Source organism: Mustela erminea, chromosome 9 (genome assembly GCF_009829155.1).
Source record: "Mustela erminea isolate mMusErm1 chromosome 9, mMusErm1.Pri, whole genome shotgun sequence".
Taxonomy (NCBI): domain Eukaryota; kingdom Metazoa; phylum Chordata; class Mammalia; order Carnivora; family Mustelidae; genus Mustela; species Mustela erminea.
Genome location: NC_045622.1, coordinates 112329482 through 112354027, shown reverse-complemented (window position 1 = coordinate 112354027; position 24546 = coordinate 112329482). Strand labels below are relative to the sequence as shown.

The 24546-nt window shown below is 65.7% G+C and overlaps 1 protein-coding gene across 9 annotated transcripts; it reads left to right on the top strand.

The window, feature by feature from the left end:
• The first annotated feature begins 79 nt into the window (after nucleotides 1-79).
• TSPAN32 (tetraspanin 32) lies at nucleotides 80-13770 on the top strand. 9 transcript variants are annotated; one of them, XR_004289262.1, is made up of 12 exons: nucleotides 80-175; nucleotides 291-386; nucleotides 564-678; nucleotides 1419-1516; nucleotides 4587-4661; nucleotides 9455-9556; nucleotides 9775-9858; nucleotides 10086-10172; nucleotides 11859-11942; nucleotides 12232-12323; nucleotides 12768-12987; nucleotides 13059-13770. XR_004289262.1 is itself a non-coding variant. In XM_032358860.1 (11 exons), the coding sequence occupies exons 1-11, from the start codon at nucleotides 101-103 to the stop codon at nucleotides 12925-12927; spliced, it is 1068 nt and encodes a 355-aa protein (XP_032214751.1). In that variant the 5' UTR covers nucleotides 80-100; the 3' UTR covers nucleotides 12928-13770. The 9 variants fall into 9 exon arrangements, 7 of the variants coding, with proteins under 7 accessions (XP_032214751.1, XP_032214754.1, XP_032214752.1 ...); XR_004289264.1 differs by lacking the exon at nucleotides 13059-13770 and having other exon boundaries at nucleotides 12232-12516; nucleotides 12768-12857; XM_032358860.1 differs by having other exon boundaries at nucleotides 12768-13770.
• Nucleotides 13771-24546: the final 10776 nt, after the last annotated feature.

Sequence of the window (24546 nt, the reverse complement as noted above, 5' to 3'; positions counted from 1 at the left end):
ACCACAATGGGCGGGGAGGGGCGGGAGAGGAGGGAGGGGCGGGGAGAGGAGGGAGGGGCGGGGAGAGGAGGGAGGGGCGGGAGAGGAGGGAGGAGAAGAGATGGCCACCACGGGGCCCTGGAGCCGGGTCAGGGTCGCTAAGTGCCAGATGCTGGTCACCAGCTTCTTTGTCTTGGTAACAGGCCGGCCGGGTGGGAGGGGTCTTGGGGGGTGGGGGGCCGTGTCCGTGGACTTCGAGTGCTGTGGTCTCCACACACACACCTGGCCCTGCTGTCCCCACCCTGCCCCAGGGACATGCATCTGGGGCCCCGGCGGTGGACTGCTGGCAGGTGGCTGTTTGGGCAGGATGTCCTGTGGGCCCCACCGGGCAGCAGGGGACCAGGGAGGCGGGTGAACCCGTGTCGGCGGGCACAGGAGGGAGGAGACGAGGCTGAGCCCTTCTCAAGCGAGGCCGTGAAGCCAGAGGGAGGTTGGTCGAGGACCCAGCAGACCCGGACCCTGCTCTCCGGGCCTTGTCCTGTGTCCAGCCCTGCCCCCACACTTTGGGTCTGCCCCACCCCCAGCTCCTGGGCTTGTCCGCGGCCACCTTGGCGGCTCTCACCTACTTCGGGGCCCACTTTGCTGTCATCGGCCGCGCATCCTCAGACAGGACCCCCTATGAGGCCATGCACCGCTGGGGTAAGTAAAGTCTAGTAAGGTGCTCCTGCTGGTCAGGGGGCTTCCAGGGCAAAGGCAGCCTGGGAGGCATTCCCGGCTGGGCGGGTGGAGGCCTCCTAGAAGAGCCGGGCTGGGTCAGGCAGTGGAGAGGGGCGGAGAGGGCCACCCTGGCAGCCTTCTGCACTGGGCAGAGCCGGGGGTCTGGACCCCAGCCCCATCCCATTCTGGGAGCCTGGGGACAAGTGGGAGTGTCAGGTGGCATCCAGATGTCCCTGATATCCTGGAGGGGTTGTTCTGGGATAAAAGGGCCCAGACCCGAATGCACTCTGGGGGCTTGGTCTCAGAGGGCAGCCTTGGGGGAAACTGAGGCCCAGAGAGTCAGGCTGAGGTCCCAGCTGCAGGCCTCCTGACCCTTAGGCCCCGGGGTTTTTACCCTGGAGCCTGAATCCTGGTGCAGGAAGCTTGGGTCTCGGTTCTGTCCTGATAAGAACGAGCAGGCCGCACTTGCCTGGTGGTTTCTGAGATAGCCCGAGGTGGGGGCGGGGCCTCTGCCTCCTTCCCTCCGGCCGCTGAGGATGGCGAGCAGAAGGAGTGGGTGGTGGGTTGCCCATCCCGGCCTAAGCGGGGCTCCTGGTCTAGTCAGAGCTCCCAGAAGCCCACCCCCAAAATGTATCCTTGGGTTGGATTTCCAATACAGGCCCTGTGCCCTGGGGACCCCTGTCGGGGCACCCCTAACCCTCCTTCTCTCTGTCCCCGCCCAGCTTTCTACACCACCAGCAGCCTGGCTGGGCTCCTGGCCCTGGGTGCTGTCCTGGGTGCTGTAGCCACTGTGAGAGAGGCCGGGGGCCTCATGGCCGGGGTGAGTGCTCCCTGCCCCCAGTCCCCCAGGCTCTGGGATGCGATCAGGAGCAGGCAGGGGGAGAGCCCAGGGAGCCTGCCCCTCCCACGGTGTCCTGACAGGCCTGAAGGATGTGTGCCAGCCGGGACCCCCCACCTGCCCCAACCAGGGCCCCTCGGCCAGGCCCTGCTTTACCCCATCATCCGGGGGTCGGGTGGCGAGAAAGGCGGCACAGGCCCTCCCAGGCCTGGGGGGCCATTGCCCAAGGCCCAGGCAGCGTCTGGTTCTGTTACGCAGGCCAGGTCTCCTGTAGGTCTGGGCTCGTGCAGTGCCCCGGGGGGCCCACCTGAGCCCACCCCGCTCCTTTGCAGCTGGAGAGAGGCTCTGTGTCACCCCACAGGGGACCCTGTTGCCCCCATTCCTGCTCGTCCCCACTGGCCTCTCCTGCTGCTCCGCGCCAGCCCTGCCCCCTCAGGACCGGTCTGTCTTGCCCACTCTGGGCACAGGCCCCCTCCCCCACTGGAACCTGGACTCCCTGGTTCCCCGCTGCCCCCAGGCACCTGCTTTCCCGGCCTGGCACCTTCCAGGGCTCCTCACAGGTTCGGGACGGAGTCCCGTTGAGGGAGGCAGGCCGGGTCCAGGGACCCAGAGGGCTCCCGCAGGACCAGCCAGGAGGGCCCTCAGCGTCGCACGGGATCGAAAGTGAACACAGAGTTTACCCAGGAGCGTGAGTGGGACAGAGAGCCCCAGGCGGAGCGTCTGGGAGACTCGGAAAGGATAAGAGGGGGGTGTCTCCCTCGCTCGAGGCTGGGGGTTTACAGTGGAAGAGTCCAGGGTACGTGTTCCTTCAGGAAGCCGGGCAAGGGTGTGCTGGAAGTCGAGCCACAGGCGGACATCCGGAGATGGTCCACAAATCGCCCACGGCGGTGTGAGCCGATGCTGGCGGCGGCCAGTATCGTCTGGGGCCCGGGCGGCAGTGAACATCTGAGGTTCCCGCCTCCCCGGGAGTGGGACCGCAGCTTCTCTGGTTTGCACGGGGAATCGGAGAGCTCGGGGAGACGGAGGCTCTCTGAACCCCAGTCCCTCCAGCTTCCTGGCCTCACGGTCTCCCTGCAGCTCCACAGGGCCCCCCGGCCTCCCTCGGCCCCTTCCGGCCACCAGACCCCCACTCTCGGCCTCCAGCCCTCTGCTCCTGCCGACTCTCCCCAACCCTGTGAGGGGCTCACAGACCAACAAGCCCCTGAGCCAGGCCCACAGGCTCACGGAGGGCAGCCTTCTGGGCCCCCAGGGCGGCAGCCTGTGTCAGCAAATGTCTGTGGACGTGTCCCCATCTGCAGGAGCGGGGGCACAGTCACCTCCCAAAACTGTAGCCCGGGGCAGCCAGCCCGGAGTGGGCTCAGGGAGCAGCGTGGGACCAGGCAGCTCCAGCCCTGACCAGGCCCCCGCTGGCTCACGGGCAGGCTCCGAGACTGGCCGTGGCGGTCTGTCCGTGGCCAGGAGTCAGAGAGGGCAGGAGACCCAGCAGGAGCTGGTGGGAGAGGCAGACTGTCCCCCTAGAGCAGAGCCCTAAGGTCTGCCTGAGGGGCACAGAGCCAGAGGACGAGGCTGTCTCAGGGCAGGTCCAGCCTGGAGAGGCCCGTGCTGGGACGCCAGCATGGCCACCAGGGGACGCCATGGTGCTGGGTCACAGTGCTGGGTCACAGCCCTGTGCTCCCCAGGGCGGAAGGCGCCCCAGTTGCCGGTTGCCCTGTCCTGCCCCCACCAGCTCCTGCCTGCTTTTCCCCACCCAGATGCTCAAGGGGGCCGCCCTGCCGCCCTGGTCGGTGGGTAGGGCTCAGGAGCGTTGGGGATCTCGCTTCCGCACGCCCAGCCCCGCCGGAGGGCCTGCGGACCGCTCTGGGCAGGAGCCACCTGCTGCTCCCAGACCCTGCCCCAGACCCAGGACCCAAGGACCCCCAGGGGCCCGCACACGCGTGTGCATCTCTGCGGGCCTGTGGTGCCGGCCCGTCTGTGTATCCACACACACGTAGAGACACACACAGAAGGACCATCAAGCAGGGAGACGCTTCCCGACCTGCCGGGCACCTGGCTGCTGTCCCCCATCCGCCCTTCCTGCCCCCACCCCCTCCGGCCTTGCACAGGCCTCCAGAGCAGGAAATGAACCAGCTCACCGCTGGCTGCTGGAGCACGGCTGGCAGGGGCGGCTGATTTATTGACGTATTTTATTTACAAGGAGCAAGAAAATGCGGGGCTGGGCCCAGCCGCCCCCAGCAGGCCTGCACAGCGGCACGGGCCCTCGGGACACGAAGGAGACCTGGCCCAAGGCCCCCTCTGCAGGCGGGCAGGCGGAGGCGGGGAGGGAACTCGCTCTCCCCTGGGAAATGAAAGGATTTCTGGAAAAGGCTGGTCCCCTGAGCTGGCTCAGGGCCTCCAGCCTGGAAGCAGTGGAGAGCGATGATTTCCAGATGGAGAAGGAGCCCTCGGCCAGGCAGGGAGGAGGAGGAGAGGGAAGAGGGAGGAGGGGGAGGAGGGGGAGGGGCAGGGAGGATCCTGGACGACGCGAGGCCTGCAGGGACCCAGGCTGGAGGGAGAGGAAAGGGTGAGGGCTGCCCATCCCTGAGCAGAGCCGGAGTCCCGGAGCCGGCGCGGAGTCTGGGGGCCCGGTAGAGGCGGCCCCCTCTTTCCTGGCAGCGGGTGGGCCTGTTTCGTGGTGCAGCGCTGCCCAGCTGTGTCCGTGCACAGGTCTGCCTGCAGGCGTCTCTCCACTCCGCCGGTCATCGATTCTGCTGGGTGTCCCTCTTCGCGAGGAGGCCCCTGGGTGGGGAGAACCAAGCCCCAGGCTGCCCCGGGCTGCGGACCAGCCAGGAAGGGGTGCTGTGTCGGCCCAACCCGTGACACGCGGCCCCGGGCAGCCAGCGGTACTCCCACAAAGCCAGCGCAGTGAGAAGGAGGTGACATGGGCCCTCCGGGCGCTGAGGCTGTGTGGCCAGTAGCCCAGTGAGCTGCCCAGAGCCCCAGGAGGAGACCCAGCAGACCGCCTGCAGGTGGCCCGCCAGGCCGCACACCGTGACCCACGCCTCCTCTGTCCCAGGGCTTCCTGTGTTTTGCCCTGGTGTTCGGTGCCCTGGCACAGGTGGTCTTCTGGGGATTCCACAACCCCACCCAGGTGAGCGCCCGGCCCCGCCCCCGTCCCACAGCGGAGGGGCCCGTGAGGGAGGGGTACTGAGCCGGGAGAGTCACCCCTGTCCCCGGGAGAGACCATTCTGGGGGGATGTCCCCCGCCTGAAGGGGGGGCACAGAGACCTGAGGCCCAGGCCTCTTTGGGGCTGGGGCAGGAGGTCCCAGGGAAGCGGGAGCAGGGGCAGGCCTCGGACCCCGCACCCCCAGCCACTCAGCCCTGCCCTCTGCCTGGTCCTGGGAGGGGCCGGAGTTGGAAAGGGGGTGAAGGGCCAGAGGAGGAGGGTCCCGGCCGACGTCAGGGATTGACTGGAGGGGTCAGTGCTCCGGGGACGGGCCCAGAAGGGACAGCCCTCCCGACTGGGCCTCGTCAGAGTCTGGTCCCCAGGAGGACAGCCACCCTTCGGGCCTGGAGCAGGGGCAGCCCAGCGGGGGTGGGGGGCTGGCTGTCCTCCCGGCCCCACCCCCATTGTGGGCTCTTCCCAGGGCTTCTGTGTTGTTGGTGACTGGGGTGGTGAACCGTGGTCATGGTGGGTGTGGACCCCCCGCTGGAGGTGGTGCGTTCCTTCATCCGTCCGTCTATCCGTCCGTGCCTCCATCCATCCGCTCAGGTGGACCCCTCCGTTCTCTGGGCACTGCCTGGCTCAGCAGGCTGTCGATGGACTCGGTGTGAGAGGGCCCTTGTCCCAGTCTGGGGGGCTGGGGGAGGCGCCAGCTCTGGGCTAACTCAGTCGCAAGGACCACAGCCCCCAGAGCCCGTATATGAGCGGCCGCGAAGCCTGCAGGCCCGGGCGCGGACCCCAGCATGGTCCTCTGGAAGTTCTGTCTGAATTCAGGGCCCCGAGGGGAGGCTGAGAGCCTGCCTGGGGGGTGGGCTGGCCCGTGCGTGTGTGGAGCCGGACCCTTCCCAGACCCAGGCTGGGGGTCAAAGCCAGGCCCCTTGTCTGGGCAGAGGAAGTGGGGACCCAAGAGGCTCAGAGAGGGGGGTCCTGGCAGGATGGCAAGTAGAGGCCCGCCCCTAGCCCAGCCTCTCCCCTGGCTGGGGCCAAAGGGACAAGGGACAGGCCTTCCCCCAGTCCCCAGCCGTAGATAAGGTCCCATGAGAGCCCAGACCCAGGCGAGCCCCCCGGGGTGAGCTGAGAAGCCACGGGGCCTGCAGGTGGGACCACAGAGAGGGGCAGGAGTGCTCCGCTGCTGGACCCTGTCTGCCCTGACTGTCCGCGGTCCCTCACTGGGTCTCGGTTTCTCCATGTGCTCCGCAAGGACCAGCCCAGGAAAACAAGGCCCGTCTGCCTGAGACGTGTCCAGCGTCTGGCAAAACACTGTGCGCGTAGCAGGTGACAAGCATGATTCCTCACGTGTGTGTCTCAGTCCCCAGCGACCCCAGCCTCTCTGCTGCCTGTCCCCCCCGCCCCCCACCACCAAACGAGGGGCCTACAGGAGCAGAGGCTCGCCGAGCGCAGCTGGGCCGGGACACGGGGCCCGGGTCATCCCGTGTGCTTCTAGCTGTGTGATTACCCTCTCCAGTCCCGGCTGCCTGTGCCACCCCCACCCCCACCCAGAGGTGGGCCTCGCTTCTCCCTGTCCGTGCTCTTTGGCGTCCACGAGGCTGAGTGACCAGGCTGAGCATGGCAGTCGTGCCCTTGTTCTGCAGAAGCGGTTCTAGTCTCAGGGGGCGGGGGGCCCGTCTCGCTGGCGGAACCAGGCCAGGAGGACCCAGGAGGACCAGGAGGATCCAGCCCACCCTCCAGGTCCCTGAGTCAATGCCTCTTCTCCCGTCCCTGCCCAAGGATTTCCCCAGACGGCCCCCCCACCCTGGCATTTGGGGTCACCCCCCATGACATTTCCTCCGGCTGCGAGGCTCTCGGACGGGGTTGGTGTCCCCACACGATGGCCAGGGCCCTCAGTGGGGCTGGCGAGCAGCTCACCCAAGGAGAGCCGGGTGGGCGGGAATTTCCGGCTCCTTTTTCCCATTCAGTGCTCTGACCCATTCCAGGTCTGGGGACAGTGTGCTGGGCCCGGTCAGGACGGCTGCCAGGGCGCCCTGGGGCCTCCCGTGGCTCTCCTGGGACGGCTACAGCCCATCGTCTCTTCCCTGACACACTGTGTCTATAGCTGGAGCCCCGGATCCGGGGTCCTGCCGGGAGGGGCTGTGCAGTGGCTCCTGCTCTGAGAAGGGGAGGGGAGGAAGCCAGACAGCTCCCAGCAGGGCCTCTCTGTCCCAGCCGCCTGCCACCATCCCCTACAATATCATCCTGATCTGGTCCAGGCTCCGACTGGCCCGCAGGAGTCCGTTCTTGGGCTTTTGCCTGACCCCAGATGGGTGGGGGCTGAGCCTCCTCCGGGGTCCAAGGCCTGGGGGGCCCCCATCTGCCTCCCAGTAGGTCTGTGTGCATGTCCAGGCCCCTGTGGGCACAGAAGCGACCAGGGCGCAGGAGATTTGGCTGCTCTGACTGGGCTCAGCCTCCCCGGCCGGTACCCTCATGTGACCAGCTGCCTTCCCGGACTCAGTTTCCACCCCAGGGGAGGGGGCGCGGAGACAGAGTGCATGTGAAGGGCTCAGTGGGAGTATGTCGGGGATCCCAGCTGGCTTGAGGGGTTGCCGTCCACTCCGGGCCTCCCCGGGGACCCTGAGCCTCGGGACCCTCCCAGCCCAGATACGTCCCAACCCCAGACTCCTTGGTTCCCCAGGGTCCTGCTGGCAGCATGGTGACCAGAGAGAGCCCAAAGCCCAGCCTGTCCACCCCCGCTGTCCCCCTACATCTCTCTGAACAACCCCCAAGGCACCCTGAAATACGGGGTACCGACCGAGGCCTGGGGCGTCCCCACAGACGGGAGGGCGGGGAATGGAGTCAGAAGGGACCGGCCATGTTCTTCCGTGGCCTCAAGCCAGGCTGCAGGCCCCGGGGGGCAGTGAGGGGGTGGCCCACCCCTCACGGTGTTTCCCAGCTCCCACTCTCCAAACCTTGTTGCTCCAAATCCATCCTAGGGGGCACCCCTGGAGGTCTGGAAGTCACACTTAAGGAGGGGACCCTGGCAAGAGACTCAGCGGTGGCAGGGCCTGGTGGCCTCTGGGCGCACCCGGTCCACCCCAGTTTTCTCCTGGGGAAGCAGGAACTCGGGCTCCTAGAGCACCCCCAAGGCAGTCCTGGGGGATAGATGCCTAGGCCTGTGGGGAGAGTTCAGCCTGGCCCCCACTATCAGGTCGGGGGTCTTGGGTGAGGGACGCAGCTTTGCAGGATTTGCATCTCTGCCTGCAGCCGGGCTCATGTCCCCGGCTTCTGGGGTGGTGGGTATAGACCCCAGCTCAGCACTTTGTTCCTACACCAACGTTACAATGGTGCGAGCTGGCCTCGGGGCACCCGGCTACTCCCAGGACCCTGGGGCGGGGGGTGGAACCAGGAGGTCGGTCTGAGCGGGCATCCTTGTCTCAGCCACTTGTCCCCTGACCCCAGGCCCACCGACCCCAGGTCCACCGATCCCCCGCCCACTCTATTCAGCCCCCAGCCTCCCCTGACACAGAGGTTTCGTGGTCTCGGCTTCATTTCAAACTTGAGTGGCCACTAGCCTGACGCCCGCCCTCCAGCCCAGAGCACTTCCCACCTCCCAGCGGGTTGGCTGGACACCAGCTGACCCAGTTTGGGATGACTTGCAGTGCAACGTCTCAACAGGAGGGTCGCTTAGTGCCAAGAGTGGCGCGGGGGTTGGGAAGCAAGTTCCTCTGGTTCCTGTGGAGGCATGGGGGCCCTGGAGCGGCTGCCTCCACGGCCTACCTACCCCGGCCCCCAGGCTGCCAGCAGGATGGCCACCCCTTCCGGGGAGTACCTGAGTGGCCAGGGCAGCCATGGGCATCGGTTCACTCCCAGTCCTTGAGGGCAGCCCTGAGCAGCCAGCATTGTGTCCCAGGTGGGAAAAGGGGCAAGGGAGTGAGTGCTCAGGGTCTCCGAGAGGAGCAGGAGGCATCAGAGGGCGGGGGTGGGCAGTGCGCAAAGAAGCCTGGCCTATGCCAGGAAACTGCTGAGGCCAGAGCAGTTAGGGAAGTCTTCTTGGAGGAGGTGAGATTCCAGTCTGTCTTTGTCTTTGGGGGACTAACTTGGCAAGGGTGGGCGTTTGGGTTCACGGGAAGCAGTGTGGGCACAGGCAGAAGGAGGTGCTGAGGAGGGGGCGGCAGCACGGTCTGGGGGATGCCGGGACGCAGAGTTAAGGCAGAGCGGGCCAGGCCCCCTGTCAATCCCTTCCTTCCCCATTACCTGCCTCGTCTGCCCCCAGCTGGCCCCGGATGCCCCTGGCTTCTTTGGTCCAAGGCCCTTGCCCGGGGTTTTGGGATGCACCAGTGGCTCTAGGGAGAAACCTGGACCATCACCGGGGAGCTGAACTCCTGGCAGGAAGCTCCTCCAGGCTTCTCTGCCCAGGCCCGGCTGTCGGCTTCCCTGTCCCACCACCCAGATGGACCGACGTTGGAGGGACCCTTCCCTCGGTCAGGCCCTCCACGCCCTGGAAGACCAGAGCTGGAGGGGGGCCGCAGGGCTCGGGGGTCTGGAACCAGGCCCCAGCCCGGGAAGGGGGCAGTGGTGGTCACTCTTGTTGGGAGGGGTCCCCACAGCGGAAGTCTGGGGACCGGCCTCCCCAGTGACCCAGGCTCTGCCCTCGGGGGGCTCCGCCTGGTGCAAGGAGGAAGGGGCTGTTAGGACGGCTCACGGGGACCAGCCCCACCCCGGGGAGCCGCGTCTCTAGGGAGGGGCTTCACCCACACGGGGTCTTCCCGCCGTGCTCCCAGTGCAGGTGGAGGACGCGGTGCTGGACGTCTACGACCTGGTGTATGAGTGGGCGGCGCGGAACTTGTCTGGAACCCCGCGGCAGCAGCTGGTGGCCATTCAGGACACGGTGAGCATGGAGGGTGCTGTCACCCCACCCCCAGAGTCAGCTGACGGGGGGCCAGACGCCGAGCAGGGGTCCCGGGACACAGGGCACCGACACCCTCTCGGCAGCAGGGAGAGGGAGAAAGACCTCTTGTCTTTTCTCCCTGTGACCCGGGCCGGGCTGGCTGCCTCATCTGGGGGCCAAAGCAGCATGGAAATGTTTCTCGTCCAAAACTGCTGAAGAACATCAGGTTGGTGACGGCACAGTGTGAATTGAAGCAAGGCCCCGTGGCCACCGGGTCGCAGCCTGGGAGGCAGGGTCCGCAGGTGCACCATCTGCGGGGCGGGGACTGGGCTGACAGCCTGCAGGGGGCAGTTCGGGGGAAGCCGGGGGCTAGGAGGGCTGGGCTGCCCGGTGCCTGCCGTACCTCCCCTCAGGCAGCCTGCGGCCCGACCTCTGGGGGCAGCTCTGCGGGGCACCCCTCGCTGGGGCCTTCCTGCGTTGTCCCCGTGTCGGCTCCGCCCGCAGCCCCGACCCTCCCCGCATTTTGCAGTTCCTGTGCTGCGGCAAGAGCTCCCCTTTCGGCCTCCTGGGGGACGTGGAGGCCAGTCTATGCCGGGGACAGCGGGCGGCCAGACAGGTGAGGAGGAGAGGCCCAGGCCCTGGCTCGCCCTCCCTAGGCCTCCCCCGCGCCCTGCCGCCCGCTGCAGGGCTCCCGGAGGCGGCAGGGAGGGCGGCTCTCAGCCCCGGGCTCCCTTCGCTGCCTCGGCCCCTCACTCATCTCCGGCCTGGGGCTCCCCGAGGGCAGGCCTGCCTTCGGAAGCCTCCAGAAGCACAGGGGAAGGTGGAAGACAGACACTGGTCTGGAGGGGGCTGCTCCAGAAGGAGCCAGAAGGACATTCCAGGGCGGGGACAGGGAGGGTCGGTGGCGGGCAGAGGCAGGGAAGGCCCTTCTTCCCCAGGGCCCAGAGAGGGGCCTGGCACCTCCCCCGGCCACCTCCCTCCCGGGCTCCCCTCCCCCGCTGTCACTGTCCGGGAAACAAACCCACCCCTATCCCTGGGCGAGAGGCTCCTGGCCGTCCTCCAACATCAAGACAGGAGGGTACAAATGGCCCCTGGCCCAGCGAGGGAGGGAGCCCGCCCAGCACCACCGGCCCCAGAAGGGAGGCGTGTGGGGAGGGCTGCGGCAGGGAGGGCCCAGCACGCCGGGAAGGGGCCTGAGAGGGCCTTCTTCCCAGGGGGAGGCCTCGGGTGCCCATCTGCAAAGCGGCTGAGGGACTGCTCTGTGGCCTTCCAGAACGGTGGGGTCCCCGCTGTAAAGGCCACAGAGGGCGGGCGTGGGCGCTGGAGCCTCCTGGGATGGGCCTGGGTGGGGCAAGGTTGTGTCCTAGGTGGTGGTCAGGCCCCCGGGCTGCCCCGCTCGACGAAGTGTGGCCACACGGAGAGTAGGGGCTGACCAGGGGCCTTTTGCTCACGGGGCAGCCGGGTCAGGCTGCAGGGTTGTGGCCCAGGGCTCCTGGGATATTTCCAGCTGCCCCTGGGGGCCAGAGGTCCCAACCTCCAGGCCAACCGGTCAGTCCCATGACCCAGGTATGAGCAGGGCCGGGACTCCAGCTGGGGCAGAGGCCCAGGTGGCTGTAGGGAGGCTGGAGGGCCCAGTCCCTGTCCAGTGACGGGTGGACAGATGGCAGCCCGGACAGATGCCAAGTGAGCCTTCTGTCCCTCCCCATCCCAGTCTTAAGAAGAGCATCCCCCGAACATCCCAGGGGGCCTGCCCCAAATGCCAACACCTTCCCCCAATTCACACGCCGCCCTCCGAGCGTTCAGAGATGCGCTGTCACCTCCCTCTCCCTGGAGACAGAGTCCCTGGGGAGGCCAGGCCCTGGGGAGGCATGGGAGCCCAGGACGGAGCAGGAGGCCAGGAGAGCCCAGGACCCCACGCCCCTCCCCCAGCTCTTTCTCTGCCCTCCACTCCCCCTGGGCCAGGGAGTGAGGGAGCCCCAGCCTGCCCAGGGGAGCCAGACCCGTGCCCCAGCCCAGGCGGCTCGCGGATGCCGAAGAAAGGCACGTGCTGGGCCCTGGGGCAATAACCTTCCGTTGTCCCCTGGAAGCCAGTCCCTCCCGTGGGTTTCCCCCTATGTGTGATGTCCTCCCCAGAGCTCTGGGCGTGGAGCGTACCACCCCAGCACACCCCTGCCCTGCTGCACATCACCCCAGCACTTGGTCCCAGGTGGGCACTAGAGGTCCACGCCTTGGCGGAGGCCCCTGACCCTGGGTGGGGAGGGGACAGGCAGGACCGGTGTCACGGGAGCCTCCCTTGGCTCAGGACTGCCTGCAGGAGATCAGGAGCTTCCTGACGACGCACAGAAACGTCGCCTGCGCCCTGACCGGCACCGGCCTCGCCCTCACAGTACGCATGCCCTCCCCCAGGGCCCCTTCCCCACCCTCCACCCCTCCACCCACGGATGCCCCACCCAACGCAAGGCCGGGGTCATCGGCCTCGGGTAACAGCAGGGCTCACCGTGCACTGGGAGCCAAAGGCTGCAGAGCCCAGAGAGGCGTCTGGGAGGAGACCGTGCCTGCCTCGCTGCCTTCCCCAGACCACTGAGAGCCCTGCAGAGCCCAGGGCCCTCCTCGGGGGGCAGGGCACCCCTCCCCTGGGGCCGCTGGGGCCGGAGCTCACACCCCCTCCCTCCCAGGTGTACGCGATGCTGCTCAGCTCCTTTCTCTGGTTCGCCATTCGCTCCGGCGGCAGCTTGGATCGCAAGGGCAAATACACCCTGAGCCGGAGGTAGGCCCCTGCCTGGCGCCCCAGCCACCTCACCCCCCAAGGGGCAGAGGCCGGCAGCAGGTGGAGCGGGCCGGGTGCCCAGACTGGCTCCCTGGCCACAGAGCCCTGCCCCGTCCCACGCCTCCAACGGTGCTGCCTGCCCCCAGCCACTGGGACCCCTGGACCAAGAGCCCAGGCTGATTCTCTAGGGCAGGTGCTTTGGGGGTGGCTGGCCACACAGAGGGAGGGGGCGGCTGGAGAGCTGAGTGCACGCCTGCAACCCCACAGCCCCTTCTCTTCACCCCACTCCCCACCAAGACCCGACCTCACAAATGCTCTCCAGGGAGGACTCAGACCGGGAACCCCAGCCCCTCTGCCCTGGCCTTGCGGGTCCCTCCCTGCCCAGCCATCCGGCCTGGCCCCAGTGCATTCTAGAACCTTCTCACAGTCCCGTCTGCTTCCTAGAGTGCCCGGCTGCCAGGCCGCAGAGCCCAGCTTCTTCAGACACTCCCAGGGCAGCCCCAAGCTACAGCCCCCGACTGAAGAAGATGTTGTCCACAGCTGCCCGGGTGCAAGAAAACCCTCAGGGGCCCTCAGCTGCTCCAGGACGACCGGCACCCTTTGAACCGACTGTCCCGCCACCTGTGGGCCCACAGAGCCTCTGTCGGCCCAGACGTGAGCCTTACAAGGACGATGTGAGGTGTTTTCTGCCACATGGCGGAGGGACGGGGGGTGGGGGCGGGAGGAGGGCCAGCCCAGAGAAGCAGGCTCTGTTTCAGTGGACAGAGGGATCAGGGTCCCTCATAGACCCTGTGGGGACAGGCTCGGAAGTGGTCAGAACAGAGAAGCCACGGGGCAGGCAGGAACGGACCCTCTGCCGGGTCTCACGAGGTCAGAGCCCAGGGCTGGGCCGGGCAGGGCTCCCTGCACTCTGCAGTCTCCGGGGAGCACCCCGTCCAGGCTCAGCCGGGCTTTTGGCAGAACACGGGTCCATGTAGCTGTGGGACAGAGGGCCCCCTCCTTGACGGCTGTCAGCGGGGATGGCCCTCTGCTCCGCAAGACCACGTCCTTTGTACGAGAGGCTTCATCTCCCAGGCATCGAGGGCACCCCAGTCCTCAAGCTGAGAACTTCCGACCTCCCTGTCCCTCCAGCGATCGGGGGGGGGCATTCTGCTTTCAGGGGTCCCTGTGGCTACATGAGGTCCACGGGGAGCCCCACCTCCAGGGCAGAAATCTCACACTTTCAGGGACACCGTGATCACAGGTGCCGGGGCTCGAGGGGAGACACCTGGTGTGAGTGTGGGAGGGCGCTGTGGACACTCCCACTTCCCCGGACGCCTGAACCCCCTCTCTAAGTGCCCTGTCCTCAAGGCTGTGCACCCTCCACTAAGAATCCCAAGCCCCCAGCAGGACCAACGAAGTGGGGGTTCCCCCCAAAACAGAAGAACCGTTCTGTGACAAGCAGCCAGAAAAGTGACTAAGTGACAAGTACCTACCCCGGTCCTCCCCTTGTGTTTCCGATCAGAGGCACACACACATGCACGCACACGCACACACGCCTCCCGAAAGTTAGCACGTTCCCGGCTAATGGAGCAAGCTGCAGACCTTGTCCCCCCACGGGGACACCCGCGTCTCACGGGTCCTACGTTGCGGGGGACAGTCCATCCCTGGCCATGCGCACTCTGCTCTGGTCCGGTTCTGCTCAGCCTGCCTTCTACAGCAGAATATGTTTTACCGACAACAACCAGCGAAGCTGGCCTCCTTTACAGGGCAGCGGTCTTCGCACGGCAGTGGTGGAGCCAGAGGAAAGGAACGGGGATCGAGCGAAATTCTGTCCCCCAGTGACACAGCGGGGTGGGAATCTCCAGGCGGTCATTTTATTTATTTGACAGAGATCGAGAGAGGGACCACAGCAGGAGGAGTGGCAGAGGGAGAAGCAGGCTCCCCACTGAGCAGGGAGCCCAATGCGAGGCTCCATCTCAGGACTCCGGGATGGTGACCTGAGCCGAAGTCAGACACTTAACGATGGAGCCACGCAGGCGCCCCTCTCCAGACAATTAAGAAATCAGACGGAGAAATCAGACATGTGTGGGACAGGACAAAGGCCCTAGTGCGGCACCATCAAGGCCGGGTGGGCCACTGGGACGGACCCCCTGCTGGCGCCCTGCAGGGGCGGCCAGCGGAGGGAGGAGCCGCAGGAACAAAGATCACTGACGGGAAGCGACCAGGGACCTTGTGGGGTGATCGTCAGATGCCTGATCCAGATACAGGTCCTCGGAGGGCAGGCTCCTGGCTCCACCCTCGCTGGGGTGCAGAAGAGAAGTCCTGAGGACTCCGCAACACAGAAGCCACGTGCACTGCGGCAGCAAAACCCACAACTGAGCCTGACCCGGCCCCCGCTGGACCTGGAGAAGGCCACGTGCACAGGCAGGTTGGGTTATGGGAGCAGGAGCACGTGACAGGCCTCATCTCCTCATCTCCTGGACTGTGTTCTGATGCCGGACGTCTGCCTGGCGGTGTCCCCCACCAGGTGCCAGTGAACAGTAGGTAGCCCTGCCCCTCCAGCAGCGTCCTTGGGGCCACACGGGGTAGAAGCAGGTGCCTTCTCTGGCCATAGCCCCTTGGCCAGGGTTTAAGAGCCTGTGGGCCCCTCCCAGAGACACGGCACTGTGGGAGTGACCATGGACTTGCAGCAGTGCGCTCCAGGAGGACACGTCAATGCCCATCGCAAGGATTCCTTCCAGGTCTGGAAGGTGACACACTGGCACACAGATATCCCCGAGGGCTCCCTGGAAGGGGAGTGGCTGTGGGGGCAGCAGTGTAGAGGTGGGCACAGCCCAGATACTTTCCTTGAAAGCGCACGGAGGCACCAGAGGCCAAGAAGAGAGGTTCCGTCTGCCTCCAAGAGAGCTGGGTGCCTCGGGCCTGCTGGGAAGCCCTGAGCGCAGCTGGCCAGTGACACTGACCTACCGCCGAGGTCCCGAGGCTACGGACGGGTCCCGGCAGGAAGGACACGAGCTCTGCGCCAGGCTGTGCGGGCCGGCAGTGAAGGCTTCTGGAGGGCGCTCCTGAGCGGGAGACACTACCGGATCTGGGCGGCGGACCATCATTTCTTCACTCAAGGGGCTCCCTCCACAGCCCCCAGCGTCCGAGAGCCCTCCCCCCAGAGGACTGGTGCAGCAGAGAAGGATCGGGCAACGGAAGCAGGGTTGTACACGCGTACACGTGTGCTCACACGCAGCCCAGTGGGGCCTCACTGACAGTCCCCCCCACGCAGGGTGTGTTGCTGGTGGGTCTGGGGGAGGGGCGCTGCGGGGCCGCGGGCACGGCGACTCTCCTGTGCCCAGAGGCACCTGCCAACGAGACCAGGGCCAGAGTGGGGCTCTCAGGGAGCCAGAAGCAGTAGCGAGGTCTTCAGACCCAGCGTGGAGTTCCTGACCTGACGCCGAGCCCTCACCCCCTCTGGCTGAGCCGGTCGCGAAGAAAGTAGCTCCAGTGTCTGGTGGTCGGACAGGGGTGGGTGCAGGGCAGGTGCTCCTGGTGCAGGGGGCTTGGCCGCCAGGCCTGGGGCCCTTCCAAAGGTCACGAATGGAGGCGCCTGGGTGACTCGGTGGGTTAAGTCTCTGCCTTCGGTTCAGGTCATGATCTCAGGGTCCTGGGATCGAGCCCCACATCGGGCTCTCTGCTCAGCAGGGAGCCTGCTTCCTCCTCTCTCTCTGCCTGCCTCTCTGCCTACTTGTGATCTCTCTCTGTCAAATAAATAAATAAAATCTTAAAAAAAAAATAATGAGTATTTGGTCTTCGTTCCGGTTTGGGACACACAGTTCCTAAAAGTCTTGTCATCTCCAAAGTCATCAGAGTATCTCCCTGTGACCCTGGGATGACTGGTGGCTTTGGGACAGAGGCTGGAGTCCAGAGAGGCCAGGCGTGCAGAGCACCCCAGGGAGGGGGTAGGACGGGCGATGGAGTCTCTCACCCAGGTGGTCACCACGCCCACGCAGGGAAACCGCCACGCAGGCTCCAGTCGCCGGGGCTGGTCACCGACCACATGTCGGTGCCAGGAGAGAAGCACCCAGAGAGCACGTGGACACCCCGTGGCCCTTCCGTGCGGCCGTTCCCGACTTGTCTCCTTTCTAGTAACAGGGAGTAGCAAGTAAAGCCCCTTCTGAGCTCTGGGTGCGGATCTGGGTCATCGTGGAACCTGAGGAGGGATCGCGGGACCCCCCCACCCCGTTTCCAGAACACAGCTGGACTTGCCACTGACGCCCTCAGTGGGGGCCGCCCTGGGGGGCTGAGCCCTTCACCTGCGGAGTCCGACGCAGACTCCGGGCCGGCCGAGTGACCGCCGGCTCGCAGGACCCCGGCTGGTGGCCAGAGACTCGGAGAATCTGCTATCGGTGTTGGGAGGCAGCTCGCCCGGACCCCCCGCGTGCACCCTCAACCGTCCCGGGACTGGTCAGAACGCGCCCACGGGATACAAGTGTCCCTCGTTGCCTTCCCCTCGGCAGAACCCAGTCCTGTCCCTGCTTACCTCCCAGAGTTTTGTTGCTTTTGTTTCTCGGGACCCGACTTGCTAGGCCGCTGGTGTTACTGGCCTCCTTGGGGAAGCTTCTGGCTGGGGCCTCCCCGCCACACCTCTCCCCGCAACCACGCCACTGGCCTCTGCCCTCAACGGTGCACCGTGTGGGTTCTGTGGTGCTTCTTCCTGCTTCCGCAGCGGGCGGCTGGGCTCCCGGGCCTCGGTCCCCGGCGACCACCCGGACCCCACGCCTCCCCCCAGCCCCACTCGACCACAGCCCACAGGGCCCGAAGCCTGCTTTTTCAACATTGTTTGCTTCTGGGGGTTTTACCATTTCCACCGTGACTTCTTCATGGGCGCTTCGGTTGTTAAGAGGAGAGGTTTTACGTTCTGTTGCTCTCGAGTGCGGCCACGTGATGCGGAGGCCTCTGCTTCGTGGAGACGGTCTCGTGGCGGGTGTGGGGGGCCGGGCTCCAGGAAGGAGGAGCCCGGGGGAGGACGGCCCGCGCCAGGCCCCACGTTCGCCACCCACACGCAGAGTGCCCCGGACGGCCCGGCCCGGCTCTCCTCGGCTGCAGCTTGTCTCGGCCACGTGACAATAAGAGCCCCCCCGCCCCGGCCCGCGGTCAGCTGAGGACTCTCGCCACACTGCAGGCTTTGACCCACTCCCCGGCTCCAGAGAGGAGGAGCAGCCCACAGCCCTCGCCCAGGAGGAGCAGCCCACAGCCCTCGCTGCACCCCTGCCCGCCGTCCCTGATCGGGTCCCACTGCCGCCCTTCAGCACCCGGGCGGTCGCGGGCCTCCCAGGCCTTCCCCGACCCTTCCCAGAACAGCCCTCTGGACTCCCCAGAAAGGGTTCGTGCAAGTTTTCCAGTAGCTGCTGCGGGCCTTACTCAGAAGCTCTGGGCATCTGCGCCCCAGGGGCCTTCATGTGGCAGCCAGGAGCACCCCTCCCCCCACCAGCGACCCAGCGCCAGGTCCCTTTCAGACCGTAAGGATCCTAATTCCAAAACGCCAAAGGAGTAGCTGGGAGACTGAGCGGCGGGGCGTCAGCCAGAGACCAGCTACCGGCTGATTGGAAACAGAGCCCCGAGGTCTGCCAGCTGCCACCTCTGCTCTAGGCTCAGCCCTCGCGCTGTCGGGGTCCCCCTGGGCACCCCGGTGTCGGGGTGTTGGAGCCTCTGGGCTCTGAGAGGGGATCCTCACCTCCCCGCCTGCCAGGCCCCCTCAGCTCAGCCTGGGTGGCCCTTCACAGCCCCTGCAAGGTGGGTCCTCAGAGCCTTCCCCGGAGCGGGGTTCCTGCCCTTCACGAGGTGCACCCTGACCTCAGTCGCAGGCAGACCCTTGCTCTGTTCACCCAGCTGGGCCCTCATCTGTCCACCGGACAAAAACAGCCCTGAGCCTGGCGTGGGGTGGTGGCCACGGCCAGTGAGGGAGGGACACCGCCGGGGGGCCAACGGCCTGGCAGCGCCAGAGACTGGGAAGATGCGGCGGGAGCCGGGGTGGGGGCAGGGGTCCCGGGCCAGCCAGGGCGAGCTCTCAGCCTGCATTCTGTTTAATGAACATGTTGGCTGTTGCTTTCTAAATCAAGATTTCCAAAAGCGCTTATTTTGGACAGAACGAGTATTTCCCTTCCTTAGGATAAAGCAAACGTGCATCCCGAGTCCTTTCTCTCGGGGCTCATGCTTCTCCTGAGGATTAGACGTCACTGGGTTTCCTTAGTGCGTCTGCCCGCGTGGCTGCCCGCGTGCCGGTGGCAGTGCCGCCTTTCCTGGCCTCCCGCTTTCCCGCCGGGTGCTCCATTCTGCGTTCTTCACAGAAGCCGGGTGCGAACAGCTGGCAGCCAGACAGCCCGCGGTGCGGCCCCTCCCCAGCACGGACACCCTGAGGACCCCAGAATCTGGGCAGCGACGCGCTCCAAGCTATAAGGCCAGCGACTGAGGAGGCGCGTGTGGGCTCGTCCGCACGTGGGTGTGTGTTGCCCGCATACGGTGTGCGCGCGTGTACGTTGGCCGGCGGGACATTCCAGCCAGAGGAAGGCCACCGATGGCGAGCCTCCCACTGCACCGGAGCCACAGAGGCGGCCTGTGGCGCGTCATCGGAGCCACGTGGTTTGGGAACGGCGATGAAGCAGGCTGGACGCCGGCAGGCTGGGGTGGTCACGAGGGTGTGACACAAGGGAGACGGGACAGGGCGATGGGCCTGGTCCTGCCGTCTCTTCCTGGCCAGGGGCACGTGGGCAGGAGTGGCCTCTCCAAAGCCATCGCCCCGTCCCCCGGCGCTCCCTCCCCTTGGACGGGGACCCTGGAGGCCTCTTGTCCCCCTGACATAGCTCAGGACAGAGGAGGACCGCCCCGCCCACACCAGACGGTGCCGCAAGTGGCTTCACAGAAGCATCGGAAATGTTCGGGCTTATTTATCCTTGTGTCGGCCTGCCACACCGACGGCAATCGCCGGGGCTCTCGCGGACAGGCCCTGCTCTGGGCCTTTGTCTCCACAAAGCGTTTAAAATCCTGGCTCTGGAAGCGACCGGCTGTCTGACCTTGCGAAGCTAAGCTCCGCATTTCCGGGTCTGTCTCCACATTTGCTGTCGTCCCGCGCACCAGCGGGGCTTCCTGCTTGAGCCCGTCTCCTTCTTGTCCTGCCGAGTCACCATGAATGGTCCTCACGGAGCCCCACCGCTGTCGCACCGGTTCCAGCCTCCGCCGCTGGGTGTCCTTGCAAGCAGCCTGGCTGCAAGGCCCAGGTCAGGCCGTCGTAGGTCTCAGGTTTTTGTTACCATGGCACAACCTGGTCTGTCCTGACTACTACAGAACAGGGCCGCTGCAGGAGAGAGTGACATTGAAAAAACATTTAAATTAATTAAATTCCACGGGACCTCGACAGCACACGACAGCAAGCTCATGGGATTGGACCTAGCGTGGCCGGTCTTAGACGGGCTCCTTCCCACGCGGGGAGCCTGCCGCTGTTAGCCGATCTCGGCGGCCTCGCGGGGGACTTGGGCCTGCTCCACGCCTCTCTTGCTCCAGAAGGCCGGCCTGGGTACGTTGTGCCGATGAGCGGTCACATGACCGACTTCCAACCAATGGCAACCGGGGAAGTGAGCTAAGCTTGCTCCCTTTCAAGGTGACCCTGGAGGACACATGTTCCCAAAGACAGTGGAAAGGTGACAAAGAGCGGGTCTGCCCCCGTGAGGCCACAGAGCGCCGCGGAAAGGGAGGGCTGGGGGTCGAGGGCGGGGTTGGGGGGCCGAGCCCCAGCACGGAAGCCGGGGCAAGCAGCGGACGGCCCGCAGGGAGGAGGGTGAGTGGCGTGAGCTTGCGGCTGCCCGGAAGGACGGGGCGTGTGCGAGCTTGGCGTTTCCAGTCTCCCGAGCGAGGCCACAGTGAGGCTGACAAGGCCGGGGGGAGGCCGTCGGCTCACGCGCAGGCATGCAGGGACGTCACTGGAGGGAGGCCGGGTGGTGTGGAGCGGCTTGTCCCTGGGAGGACACGGGGACTGGGCCCGGGAGGGGGAGTATGGGCTGGTCTCCTTGGAGGCGGCCCCTTGGCACCGGCTCCCGCGATGACGGCAGGCTGCTGGAGCAGTCCCAAGGGCACGGCACTTCCATCCCCGTTCTGCAGAGAAGCAAAAGCCAGAGCAGACGTTTGTTGCAAAGGACGGGCTCATGGGGCAGCAGAGGCTGGCCCTCCTGAGAGATGCAGCCAGCAACCTGGAGGCCCAGGGGAGCTGAGGCTGTGAGTGCTGGTCTAGAAGCGAAGACCAGCCTGTCTGCATGGGCCTGAGTGCAGGAAAAGACTCGTGTGTCAGCTCACATGGGCATCAGGAAGAGATCCCTGCATTCAGCCTTTTTGTGCGAGTCAGGCCGTCCACTGATTGGGTAAGGCCCACCCACATCAATGTTCTATTCAGTCTACACATCCCAGTGTTAATCCCATCCATAAACATGCTCAAAGACACGCCCAGATTAATGTTTGTCCAAACGTCTGGCTCTCCGTGGCCTGGCCAGGTGGACACACACAGTTAACCCCCGCACCAGGCTTCTGTCCCCATAACGGTGTGGGTTGCACCTGGCCTCCCCCTGCAGGAACACAGCACTCGGGGCCCGGCTGACACGGAGGAAGCTGCAGGAGCTGGGGGCGGGGGGGGGGGGGCGTTCTGTCAGAGTCCAAGCCCGAGCCTGCTCCCTCACGGGGAAAGAATATTCAGTTGGATACACGTGTCTGTGCCAGGGCTTGCCCCTGAGACGCAGGGTTTGACCCCTTGCGAGGCTCCTGGAATGCAGCTAAGTCATTGCTAGACGTGCCGGGAAGCAGTGCCTTAGTCACTGGGGTGACCATAGCAAACACCACGGACGGGGCTCACACAGCCGACCGTCACTGTCCCCCGGTCCCGGAGGCCGACGCCTGGGACGCAGGGGCTGGCAGGGCGGGGTCCCCCTGTGTCCTCACGGGATCGTCCCTCTGTGCACATCCGTGTCCTGATCCCCTCTTCTCCTAAGGACCCGGGTCACACGGGATCAGGGCCCAGTGACCCTGCGTTCCCTCCAGCCCCCTCTAGAGGCCCCAGCTCCGGATACGGCCACATCGAGGGCTAGGACTTCACCACGTGAATGTGGGGGGACAATTCAGTGCGTACCACAAAGTGAGATAAAAATGCGGGGTGTGGGCACCTGGGTGGCTCAGTCATTAAGTGTCTGCCTTCACGTCACGTCACGTCAGCTCAGGTCATGATCTCGGGGTCCTGGGATTGAGCCCTGCATCGGGCTCCCTGCTCGGCGGGGAATCTGCTTCTCCCTCTTTCTCTGCCTGCTGCTCCCCCTGCATGTGTACTTTCTCGCTCTCAAATAAATAAAATCTTTAAAAAAAAAAAAATGCAGGACCTCAGAAAGGCGGGCACACCAGCGGCACGTTACCCGGTGAGGCCTGCGCTTTTGTTTCCTATCACTGCTAGGACACAGAACAGGACACAGAACAGATAACTCCACGCACGGGGCTTGGAAGCCGCATTCTGTGGCTTGGCCCAGCTCCAGGGGCCAGAACGGGGCCTCGGGGTGCTGGAGGGTCCCATCGCCTGTGCAGACCCCAGGGTGCAGCCCCTCTTTCCCTTTGCCAGCATCTGGCGCTGCCCTATTCGGTCCATAGCCGCTCCTCCGTCTGCTAAGCCGCGAGGGCAGCCTCTTCGGAGGGCACCTTCTCCGCTGACTGTCCTCCTGCCTCCCTCGTGGGCCTCGTGCTGATGCCCAGCTAGGTCCCCCCAGCTCAGAGTCCTTAACGACACCTGCAAAGCCTCCTTGGCCATCGAAGGGGACAGTCCCAGGCCCCAGGGATTTGGATCCGGGTATCTCTGATACCCAGCTATGTAGCCGACAGAGCCAGAAACCCCACCAGTTGTCTGTGCTCCATGGGTGACCCCGGGGGACACCCGGCTTGCCAAGGCAAGGAGGAAGATCCGGTGAGTGGGGCGCCAGCACCACTGAGAGCAGCAAGGAGGCCCGGCGCTGGACAGGCCCCTTCGGAGCTGGACTCAGAGGGCAGGCGGGAGGGTGGCGTCCTACCCAGCAGAGGCCAGCAGCGGACCCTCAGAAGCAGGGACAGCGTGCTGTCCTAGGAGCAACAAGCTGGGAGCCTGGGGCTCCGGGGCCCGCAGAGAACTCTTACCCAGGCAGCGAGACATGACTTTCCTGGGGCAAGACCCACGGGCAGCCGGGAGGGTCCTGCTCCAGCTTCCATCACAAGAGGCAAAGGGTGTTTGCTCAGGAGGCTGAGAGTGGCCGCCCCGTTACCGGCGGAACGATGCACCCAGATTCAGATGTGGCCGTCCTGACCCCTGGCGCCACAGAGCTGGACCGTGTTGGAGAACGGGGTCTCCAGAGAGGGGATGCAGGTAAAACAACGTCATCGGGGTCGGGCTATGTCCCCTGGGGAGATGAACCTGGGGAAGGGTGGGCGGGCTTCTGCAGGTCCCCAGGGGCACAGAGGCGGGGGGAGGGCAAGCTGTCCCCTCTCTGCCTGGCTCACGGGCTCCTGCCTCCGGACATGGACCGAACACACGCGGTGGGCTCTCCGGGTGCTCAGGCCTTCGGGTCACAGCCCTTGGGACCCGTCGGCCTCCGTGACCACGGGAACCAGTTCCCCCAATCAGTCTCTCGGGGCGTATTCCATCCACAGGCCCTGGTTCCCTGCTGAACCCTGGCCACCACAAAGCTCACCGGAGTAGCACACAGCTTGCTGCTGCTGGGCCAGCCCTGTGTCCCCGCCGGAGCGGACGGCATGGCCAGGAATTACCTGGATGGGTTCTGCCCCTCTCCCATCAAGAAGGCATCCTGGACGCTTCTGCCCCAGCCCTGGGGAAGAGGTGCACAGGCAGACCCACAGGAGTGGCCACGACAGGCAGGGGTCGTGGCAGCACGCATCTGTCCCCCAAGGGAGACACAGAGAGACCAAGACACAGGACGGGCTCTGACCTTGGTCCCTCAGACGTTGCCTCCACCCCGGGCCCTAGGGCAGAGCAGCTCTGGGGATAGATGAGGAAGCCCCTCCCATCGAGGCTGCCCCCCAGGCCACTGTCAAGCCCCCCGCTGGGGCGCCATCCCTCTGGAGGCCCGCCATCCCTTCCGAGACCTCCTCCGCCTGCAAGGGGCAGCTGTGGGTCTTAGCAGAACCAACGCACCAGCCAGGCTGGTCTTCCCTGAGCACAGAACCCTCGATGAGGGCTGGACGGACCAGCATGGGACCCGCCAGCAACTGCCCTGGCCCCGGGGACTCCACGTCCAATGTGGCAGGAGGGGCGGCAGTGGGCCTGTGGCCACACGGGGCTGCACAGAGGCCACACGGCTCAGAAGTGGGTGTAGACAGCAGACCTTTATTCTCTCGCCGTCTGGAGGCCGGGAGTCCAAGACCAGGTGTGGGCGAGACAGAATCTGGTCCAGCCGCCTGGAGTCTGTTTCTTGTTTGTAGGGCTGGGCTGGCCCTGGTCTAGGCATCGGCCTGGTCTCAGCCTCCTCCTTAAACACCTTTCTCCCTGGGTCTGTCTGATTCCCCTCGGCCCGCTGCGTCCACCAACAGGACCCCCCCCAAATCAAGCACACAGGTCGCGCCACTCCTGGCTGGCCACCCCCATCTCCCTCCGGCCACAGCCTCCGATCCCAGCACGCCTGACACTTCCCCATTTTCAGCTCTACGGAGACAGAGCTCACACTGTCTCCGCTCAGTTCAAGGGTACGGTACGGGGGCACCTGGCCGGCTGAGGCGGTGGAGCACGTGACTCCGGGTCTCCGCGGTGAGCTCGAGCCCCACAGGGGGGGTGTAGGCATTACTTAAGAAGAAAAATTAAATCCTTAAAAAGAATTACAAAACAAAGCGGAGAGCTCAGTGGTGTGTCTCTCTTTTCTTGTGTTCACAGGGTTGTGCAACCGTCACCACCCACCTCACACCCACCCTCTGCCAGGGGGCCCTCGAGCGCCTGCAGGGGAACCGCTGGGTCACACGGTGACTCTAAGTTTAGCGTCTGGAGGAACTGCTGTCTGTGCCCCACGGCGGCAGCATTTCCCAGCCCGCCAGCCCTGCCGATTGCCTCACACCCTCACTGACCCGCGCGGCGCCGCCCGTCTGTCTTTCTCACGGTGGCCGGTGGCGGGCGGGAGGCCGTGAGCTTCTGGGCCATCTCACATCTTCCCCGAAAAAAATGTTGATTCCGGGGGCAGGGGGCTGTGAGTTCTTCTCA

Coding starts and splice junctions, on each gene's coding strand:
- TSPAN32 (XM_032358860.1), top strand. CDS start 101: ATGGCCACCACGGGGCCCTGGAGCCGGGTCAGGGTCGCTAAGTGCCAG. Junction 9,859..10,085: donor CTGGGAGGCAGGGTCCGCAG/GTGCACCATCTG, acceptor CGCATTTTGCAG/TTCCTGTGCTGCGGCAAGAG. Junction 11,943..12,231: donor GCACCGGCCTCGCCCTCACA/GTACGCATGCCC, acceptor CCTCCCTCCCAG/GTGTACGCGATGCTGCTCAG.